The sequence below is a fragment of the Castor canadensis genome, chromosome 14 (assembly GCF_047511655.1).
Source record: "Castor canadensis chromosome 14, mCasCan1.hap1v2, whole genome shotgun sequence".
Taxonomy (NCBI): Eukaryota; Metazoa; Chordata; class Mammalia; order Rodentia; family Castoridae; genus Castor; species Castor canadensis.
This window is the reverse complement of record NC_133399.1, coordinates 16374085-16382993: the sequence shown is the minus strand read 5'-3', so window position 1 is coordinate 16382993 and position 8909 is coordinate 16374085. Positions and strand designations below refer to the sequence as shown.

At 51.5% G+C, this 8909-nt stretch overlaps 1 protein-coding gene across 2 annotated transcripts; it reads right to left on the bottom strand.

Annotated features, from left to right (window-relative positions):
* Positions 1–308: 308 nt before the first annotated feature.
* On the bottom strand, positions 309–6072 carry Pglyrp2 (peptidoglycan recognition protein 2). Of its 2 annotated transcripts, XM_020167148.2 has the most exons (5): positions 5904–6072; positions 3719–4699; positions 2158–2368; positions 1290–1587; positions 327–445 (listed from the first exon to the last, which is right to left on the bottom strand). In XM_020167148.2, exons 1-5 carry the CDS (start codon positions 5962–5964, stop codon positions 434–436), a joined length of 1563 nt encoding a protein of 520 aa, XP_020022737.2. In that variant the 5' UTR covers positions 5965–6072; the 3' UTR covers positions 327–433. The 2 variants fall into 2 exon arrangements, with proteins under 2 accessions (XP_073909968.1, XP_020022737.2); XM_074053867.1 differs by lacking the exon at positions 2158–2368 and having other exon boundaries at positions 309–445.
* Positions 6073–8909: the final 2837 nt, after the last annotated feature.

Sequence of the window (8909 nt, the reverse complement as noted above, 5' to 3'; positions counted from 1 at the left end):
GGGATGACTCTGAGCAGTTGTCCTCCAGTGGGACTGAACTTTGGTGGCCTGCGTGGGAACTTGCTTGCTAACACATCTTTTCCTAGCTGCTTTTCCTCATTCCCCAACTGAAATGTCCTGGGATCACCTCTCAATCAACTACTTGTCCTGGAATTTTTAATTTTTTATATTTTACTAAACATGGGATGGAGCCCAGGGCCTCATGCATGCGAGGCAAGTGCTCTACCTCTGAGCTACAAACATCCCTAGTCCTTTGTACTGGAATTCTTGTCTAGGGTCTGCTTCTAGCCCAAGCCAAACAAAGACAAACACAGATGATATAAGAACAGAGACTATTTTTTTCCACAGTCCCTTTATTGGAGATCAGTGGCTGCTGGTAGGACCATCAAGGGTAACACCCTCCTGGGTCTCTGAGAAAGCCTCCTGGTAGTCCTTAGCTTTCAGTCTAGAAGAGACAAGGCAGTGTGAGACTTGGGGGTGGGAGTAGCTGGGTCTTCCCTCCTCTTGATGGGACCTTGGATGAGGGTAAAGGATCAGGACCCAAAGTAAGGGAGTGGGTAGAAAGCTGGCTGCAGACCAGGGTGGGCAGGTCAAAGGCTTAATGAAATGGAGTGACAGGATGCAGGTAGCTCTAGATTGTCAGTTATCAAGGGCAGGTACTGGATAAAGGCCTTAGGCAGATAATGTGCTGGCTGGATCTAGATCACTTTAATCTTACAGTTGGGGGTCAGAGAGTCAAAAGCTAAGCAAGCATCCTTAGCATTGAGATTTTCTGAGCAACACAAGATCGGGGGCTGGGTACAGGTTGTACAGGCAAAGAAGTTTGGGGTAGACAGTCATAGGCTAAGTTAGTGTGGATAGGGCCATAGGTGAGGCTGAGGTTGGGTCGGCTGGGTTAAGGTAGAGCAGGCAGAAGGGTTGTGACTTGGGTATGGGTCATAAGAGGCCAGGCTGAGGTTGTGTACCCAGAGGTTGGTAGCAGGGATCAGAGCCATGCCCTGGTTGACAGGTCAGAGGCGTTGGGGAACTGGGCAAAGGGCAAGCTAGCTGGGTGAGGGGCAGGACTGAAGTTCTGTGGGCAGAAGTCACAGGATGGGGGGTGGGGGCTGGTGAATGTTGCAGGCAGTGAGTGACTGAAGGCTGGGCCTGGATTGTCTGAACTACAAGGAACATCAGCCTGGTTGAAGCTAGGAAGACTCAGGGCAGACAGGCAGGGGTCAGGCATTACACTAAGCCTGCATACACCGGGTGTGGTGTCCTGGTACTGAGGACGGATGGTGCAGACTCACCTCGGTGAAGTGTGGCCAGGTGCGCAGCAGGCCAAAGAGCGCGTCGCCGGGGCAGTCGGTGTGCACGAGCTGGCGGTGGCCGAGCACCTTGTAGTCTGGTCGCAGAAGGCCTGCGCGCAACGCGCAACTCGGCAGCTCATCGCGTACGGTGCGCAGCGCGGCCTCAGTGGGCAGTGTCGCCGTGTAGTTGCCCACGAAGGCCACGCCGAAGCCCCGAGAGTTACGGCCGCGCGTGTGTGCACCCATCCGGTGCCAGCCGCGGCCCTCGTACACGTAGCCATCGGAGCCCACCACGAAACTGCAGAGGGGAGAGGGCAGGAGGCACCAAGTGGAGTGAGGGGGGCCCCGCCCCCCAGATTCTGCCACTGTGCTTTAGAGCCATCTTCCCCAAGTTTCGAGGATGCAGACACACTATCCCTGTTCTGTCCACCTCAGTTCCACTCCCACACCAAGTGTCACCCCAGAAACAGTCCTGTCATGTTGGAACCATCCCTCAGCATTGAACACGCCCATTTTAAACCAACCCCCCGCTCCCCCCTCCAGCTTGTTCTCAAGTTCATCTCTTGCTCAGTTCACAGTCTTTTTCTGCTTTAGGTCATCTCTGCCCCACCCCAAACCCAGACCCTAACACAGGCCCCATCCTTCCATCAGGGCCCGCCTACTATCCTGGTTCTCTTCCCTGACCCAAGAGTCCCACTGTTTAGCTGTTTCTGGGCCTTATTAAGGCCCCGCCCCTAGTATAGACCACGCCTCTTTTCTTGGCCCCCACCCACCACAAGCTGGCCCATCCCCCCGATTTACAGGCCCCGCCCCACTCACTCTACTCTTGCCCTGTGGCCCCGCCCCCGAGGAGCCAGGCCCCGCCCACCTGTAGCCAATGTCGTCCCAACCCTGTGTGTCCTGGTGGAATCGTTGCATGGAGCGCATGTTGGCTGCGCAGCGCGCAAAGGTGGTGCAGGGTGACGCAGGCACGTAAGTGTGATGTACATATAAGAACCCAAGCGGCAGCTGCAGTGGCGTAGGGCGGCCCTTGTATGGCGCAGCTCCCCAACGACAGCGGGGGTGGATGGCCGGGCATTCTGTGGTCAAGGGATCAACACGCATTTCCTTCCTGCATCCCCCATTAAAGCGCACTTACCAGGCCATCCCTCCAGCCTCCTCCCAGATTTAGTTAAGAGTCCAGTCTCACCCCACACAGGCCTCCACTGGGATCTAACTTAACTACATCTAACAACATCCCAGTCTTTTTGGAATATCTGCTTTGTTTCTCATCACCTAGAGCTCAAGAATTTTAGCTCAGACTTCAAAACCTGTCCTGAGCCCTGGGGAAAGGCAGCCACACTTAGGAAAAAAAAAACAATCTCAGCAGGGTGAGGTAGTGCATGTCTATAGTCCCAGCACTCGGGAGACTGAGGGAAAATGAGACAGGGAAATTTGAGGCCAGCCTGGGCTACCTCCCAAGACCCTGTCCAAAAATAAATAAATAAATAAATAAAAAAAATCAGCCCCATTTATTGAGCTCCAACGGTGTGCTCAAGGCCTGGCACACCTCCAGCCCCTTTGGCTTTAGTTATTTTTCGAATAAGGTCTTGTGTTTTATTTGGCTTAGACTGGCCTGATCAAGCTGCTCTTAGTTACACCTCCCATGTAGCTGGGATGACAGGTGTGCACACCACCACACCAAGCTTGTTGATTGAGACGGGAGTCTCACTAACTTTTTGTCCAGGCTGGCCTCTAACCTTGATCTCCCCAATTTCTGCCTCCTGAGTTGCTGAATAGGCATGAACCACCACACCCAGCTGTGTGAGACTATTCAATTATCCAGCAAATCCAATAAATTGCTGAGCCCACTGGCTGGAAAGCCCTTGCTATAGTTTGGATCTGCAAAGTCTCCAACAGCCCATGTGTTAAAGTCTCAGTCCTCAGCTTTGGTGCTATTGGGAGGTGGTGCCTAGAGGCAGGAGTTAGGTCATTGTGGGAGTGTCCTTGAAGGGGAGAGTGAGACCTCTGTCTGTCTTCTCTTTTTGCTTCCCAGCTGCCATAAGGCAAGCAGACTCCTCTGTCACTTGCCATGTGCTCCACCTTGATGTGCTGCCTTGTCCCAGGCTCAGAAGCAGTGAATAAAATCTCCAAAACTGTGAGCCAAAATAAACCTGTCTTTTTTAAAAGTTGTTTCATCTCAGATATTTTGTTACAGTAATGGAAAGCTAACATAGCCCTCTTCCTCACTTAAAAAAATCAGATGAACTCCTACTCATGCTTCGAGGGCCAATTTTAGCATTTCCTCACCTGTGCAACTGTCCTACACCCCCCCATCTCACTCCAGAGCCATTATTGTCCCCTCTGGAATCCCTTGGCCTGGATCCCCCTGACCACACAAGGCTGGTCATGTCTGAATCCCTGAGGGGAGGGTCACAGGACCTTCTTACCTAGGAAGGCCTCAGTGAACTCCTTGGTAGCATGGGAGGCCACCTGGGCCAGTTGTTCTTGGGTCATGTTCTGTAGCTGGGGGTGTCCAGGTTCCAGCCTCTGTAGCAGAATGAGTGTTCCCCACACCTGCTGAGTCAAGTCTGAGACTGAAGTCAGAGCAGCTCCTTTCTGCCGACGGAAATTGCTGCGGAACTCTGGGTCCCCAGACACCCCAGCTCCATAATACTGGCTCAGCAGCTGGCTGAAAGGTGGCCGGGGCTCAGGGATCTGGCTCAGGTGGTCTCCAAGGAGGGCTCCATCCAGGGCACCATTGAGGAAGGCCATGGTGACCATCGATGCCTTGGGGTTCAGCAATGTGAAGGTCTGAGGGACAGAGACCTGATCCCAGCAGCCTTCTGTTCCCAGGCCAGGGTGGCTCTGAGTTTGGGGGGATTGGAGGAAGGTCAGGCCCAGGTCTCCAGCTAGGGTAACAGCCAGGATGCTGTCTACAGTTGTGGGGGGCTTGGCTTTGTCATTTGGTAAGACAGTTCTGACATTTGGAGAGGTGACATCTGGAGAAGCATCCCTGAGTCCTGGCAAGGTGTCTCCAGTATCCCAAGGGGTGGCCTGGCTGGCCAAGGACAAGTTCACAGCCCTGCGCCCCTGCAGCCCAGCCTCCAGTCCAGCTAGTAGAGGCTTCACAGCCACTGTGGAGCCATCAGGGGCCAGCACCACTCCATACTCCTGCCCACCTCGTACATCATGTTGGGTCACCCTGTTGATCAAGTCTTGAAGCTGTGGGCTCAGTGAGTGAGGAACCAATTTGACAGCTTTGAGGCTTGGAGCTCCCAGCAGGAAGTGGTGGAGAGGATTGTGGGGGTTGGAGTCCTTGGTTGGTAGACTCTGTGCAGAGGCCCCTCTGCTGGCCTCCATCACTGGAGCCTTCTGCTCAAGCTCAACCAGAGCCTGGATGACAGAGTCCATAACCAGGGGCAATGAGGCTGCAGGAGGAGAGAACACATCAGCCAGGCAGCCCAGTCTCACCTGTCCCTCAGCCTCTCCCTGCTGATTTCACATCTTCCCAAGGTCCTTCGCTCTCCATCACACAACTACAAAGCAGTAGAGGCAGGATTTGTACCCATGAAGTTGCTTTTTTTTTTGAGATAGGATCTCATTATATAGCCTTCCTTCCTTCCTTCCTTCCTTCCTTCTTTCCTTCCTTCCTTTGGTGCTGGGGTTTGAACTCAGGACCTACATCTTAAGCCACTCCACCAGCCCTTTTTTTTGTGGTGGGTTTTTTCAAGATACAGTCTCATGAACTATTTGCCCCAGCTGGCTTTGAATCGAAAACCTCCTGATCTCTGCCATCTGTGTAGCTAGGATTACAGGCCTGAGCTACTTGCACCTGGTTGCTGGCCTTGAACTATCAATCCCTCTGACTCCACCTCCCAAGTGCTGGGTAGACAAGTGTATGCCACTAGGCCTGGCTTTTCCAGAATTTCAATCCCTACACTCTGCTGTTTAGATCCTGGTTCTTTCCCCCACAGTCCATTTTGTCTATTTTGTAATTCCTCTACAACTTTTTCTTTCTTTTTTTTTTTCTTCAGAATTGGGTTTGAACTCAGGACTTTGTGCTTGTTAGGCAGGTGTTCTACCACTTGAGCCATGCCTACAGTCCTTTTTCTCTGGTTATCTTTGAGATAGGGTCTTGCTTTTTTTCCTGGGTTGGGCCTTGACCTCAATCTTCCTATTTATGCTTCCTGCAGTAGCCGGGAGGACAACACTCAATCACATCCAGCTTTTTCTATTGAGATAGGGTCTCTCAAACTTTTTGCCCAAGATCCTTTCAATCTCAGCTTCCCAAGTAGCTAGGATTACAGGCCACTGGTGTCTGGTTTATAACTTTGTTCTTTTCTGTCTAAAATGTCCTTTCTAGCTTCACCAAACACAATGCTCCTTCTTCCTATCCTAATTCTGTGATTTCCTCCTGTGGAAGCCTCTATTTTTGGTCTCCAGATCCCAGGTTCTTTCCCCAAATCCCTTTCCCTAGCCCTGCTTTGACTCTATGGGTCTGAGAACATCTGAAACCCCAGACTGGAGCTTCCTGGAGAGCTAGGGCCTGCTGGGGTTGCCTCACCCCACCCAGGGCTATTGTGACTTCTGCAGATCTCAGAGTCTCACCCAGGTGTCTGACTTCTGACCCACCTGTGCCCAGTTCTGTCCACAGCAGTAGTCCAAGCACGGTCCACAGGACACCGTGGGCCATTGTTATGGAGTTTCAGCTTCTAGGGGACAAGCCTGGCTGACCTCAGCAGAGAACCTCAGCCACACTCAGGCATGGAGAACTGAATGTAGACTTCAGTCCCTGTCAAAGTCCAGCAGTGAATGACACAGGGTTGCCCCTTTGCAGAGCCGTGGGCGGGAGGCAGAGGGAGCATGGGAGCAGAGTGCCTTGGGTCAAGGGCATCAGGCCTCAAGCCCTCCTTCTCCATCCTATCCTGCCTTCCTGCTCCTCTCAAACTGACATCAAGAATCAGTGAGCCAGGCCCACTCCAGGAAGAGCTTGGAGGCTGGGTTGTTCATTGTGCAGCATTTTTTTGTTTTGAGACAGAGTCTCTTTATGCAGAGTAGGCATGCCTTTAATGTACTATGTAACCCAGCCTGGCCTTGAATTCTCAAGCTTCCTGCCTCTTCTTGTGGAAGTGCTGGGATTACAGATGTGCACCACCATGCCCAGCTATTCCACAACAAACTCTGACTTTTTTTTGCTGTACTGGCGTTTGAACTCAGGGCCTTGTGATTGCTAGGCAGGTGCTTTCTACTACTTGAGCCATACCCCCAACCATCTATCCATTCTTGAGAGAAGTAAATGGAGGCCAATCTAGCAGGCTCTGCCCCCGCCCTACACGGACAACTCCAATAGCTGCTGCTGGCCACCTGAGGAGACTTTCAGCTGCCTGGTAAGACAGACTGTGCTGGAAGAGACAGCTTTTAGTTTCTGACACTGTAACAAAGTACCTGAGATAATCAAATTATAAAGACGATAGATTTAGATGGGCGCCAATGGCTCACATCTGTAATCCAGCTACTTAGGAGGCAGAGATCAGGAAGATCAAAGTTCAAAGCCAGCCTGGGCAAATAGTTCTTGAGAACCTGTCTTGAAAAAACCCATCACAAAAAAGGGCTGGTGGAGTGGCTCAAGGTGTAGGCCCTGACTTCAAACTCTAGTACCTCAAAAAAACCCAAAAAAGATAGGTTTATTTTGGCTCACAGTTTTGAAGGATTCAGTCCTTAAATCAATTGATTAGGTTGCTCTTGGGCCTATTGTGAGGAGGGAAGAGGATGTGATGGAGAAGGGGGGTTCACCTCATGGGAGGTGGGAAGCAAAAAGAGAGACAGGAAGAGGCCCAGGTCCCATTTCCCTCACGCACACTCCTCCAGTGACCTAATGGCCTAACTTCACCTCATCTACAGCTCTTAAAGGTTCCACCACCTCCCAACAGTGACATGGGCTGGGGACCAAGCCTTCCACACATGGGTCTTTGGGGGACATTCCAGATCTAGGCTATAGCAAGCAGAGAAAAGCGGCTGTGGTTGGCCCCACCCTCTTCTTCCTGCACTGCTGACACTCCAGGCTCAGCAGGAGCAATTGTCTTTTCTGAGACTTACTTCAAGCCCATGGGGACCAGGTGACCTCAGCACTTACCCATTTCCAGCCCCTGATCCAAAGTCACCAGATGTAGCTGAAAGCAGGGGTTGGACCCAATCTTGGGGACCCTGGTTTGTTCTAGGAGCTGGGCTCACCTGCATTGATAGTGAGGGATCCTCTTTTCTGGGTGTTGTGGCTGAGTCCTACTGAGTTGGCTTGTGTTCTCTCAATCTCTCTCTCTCTCTCTCTCTCTCTCTCTCTCTCTCTCTCTCTCTCTTTCTCTCCCTCTCTCTGAGATAGGGTCTCACCATATAGCCCAGGCTGGATTGGAGCTCATGATCCTCCTGTCTTAGCCTCTTGAGAACTAAGATTACAGATGTGCACCACTATCTCCCTTTTATTCTGACCTCAGATGGGGCAGGCTCAGTGAGGCTGTGCTGCCCTGTGTGTTAAATTGCTTCTCCGTGGGCCTCCCACCCCAAAACCAGGCAGAAGAGTTTCCAGGGTACCCACCAGGCTGGGTACTCAGCATGAGGGAGGAATTGGACAGGCCTGGGAAAGCCCAGACTGATCCAGGCTTGGAATTCCCCAGGGAGCCACCCATGGCACCTGTTCAACTACCAGGCATCCTGTTTCTGGGTATTCAGCACTAGCTACCACAAGGCCAGGCACCCAGTGGGGACTGCAGAAGGAAAGCACTAAGAGGCCAAGCAATGGATCCTGTCCCCAGGGGAGTCAGAAGCGATGTCCTCTTCCAACCCCAAGTTTCCAAGGATCTGGGGTTGGGGGCTCTGCCTTGTAGAACCGTGTGGAGGATGGTGGGCTGTGGGTCCACTGAGGGCCAGCACTAAGGTTCAGACATCTTCCGTGGATGCCGCTAAAAAATCTCAGGCGTCAAGATAAATTAGATGAGTGCTGGTGGCTCACGCCTGTAATCCTGGCTCCTTGGGAGGCTGAGATTGGAGGATTGAGGTTTAAGGCCAGTTCCGTTAAAAAAAACAAAACAAAACTAGTTAAGATCTCATCTAAACCAACAGCTGGGTGTGGTGGCACAGCTCTGTCCTCCCAGGTACCATGAGAAGCCTAAAATCAGAAGATCACGGTCCAGGTTGACCTGGGCAAAAGCCAAGACTTACCTACAAAATAACCTAAGCAAAAAGGGCTAGAAATGTGGCTCAAGAGGTAGAACATCTGCCTTGCAAGAACAAATGAAGCCTGAGTTCAAATCCAAGTAACTCCAAAAAATGATAGATTGACTTTTTGAAGACTTAATTTGCAGTGGAATTTCTTTTCCTTTACTTTATTTGGTGCAACTGGGGTTTGAACTCAGGGCTTTGCCCTATCAAAGCAGGCAGTCTATCACTTGAGCCACACCTCCAGTCCATTTTGCTCTGGTTATTTTGGAGATGGGGGTCTTGAGAACCTCCATTTTCCTGATTTCAGCCTCCTAAGTAGCCAGGATTGACTATTTTTTTTTAGAGCAATTTTAGGTCCATGTCAAAATTGACAGACCCATTAAGTAGGACTCAGCCACAGAGAACAGGACAAATTTCTTCCTAGAG

What these genes read in the sequence shown, in the direction of transcription:
- Pglyrp2 (XM_020167148.2), bottom strand. Translation starts at nt 5,964, where the DNA reads ATGGCCCACGGTGTCCTGTGGACCGTGCTTGGACTACTGCTGTGGACA. An exon ending in GTGGACAGAACTGGGCACAG is followed by an intron (nt 4,700 to 5,903) that starts GTGGGTCAGAAG and finishes CTCCTCCTGCAG; the next exon opens with CCTCATTGCCCCTGGTTATG. An exon ending in TGGGACGACATTGGCTACAG is followed by an intron (nt 1,588 to 2,157) that starts GTGGGCGGGGCC and finishes TCCCCTCTGCAG; the next exon opens with TTTCGTGGTGGGCTCCGATG.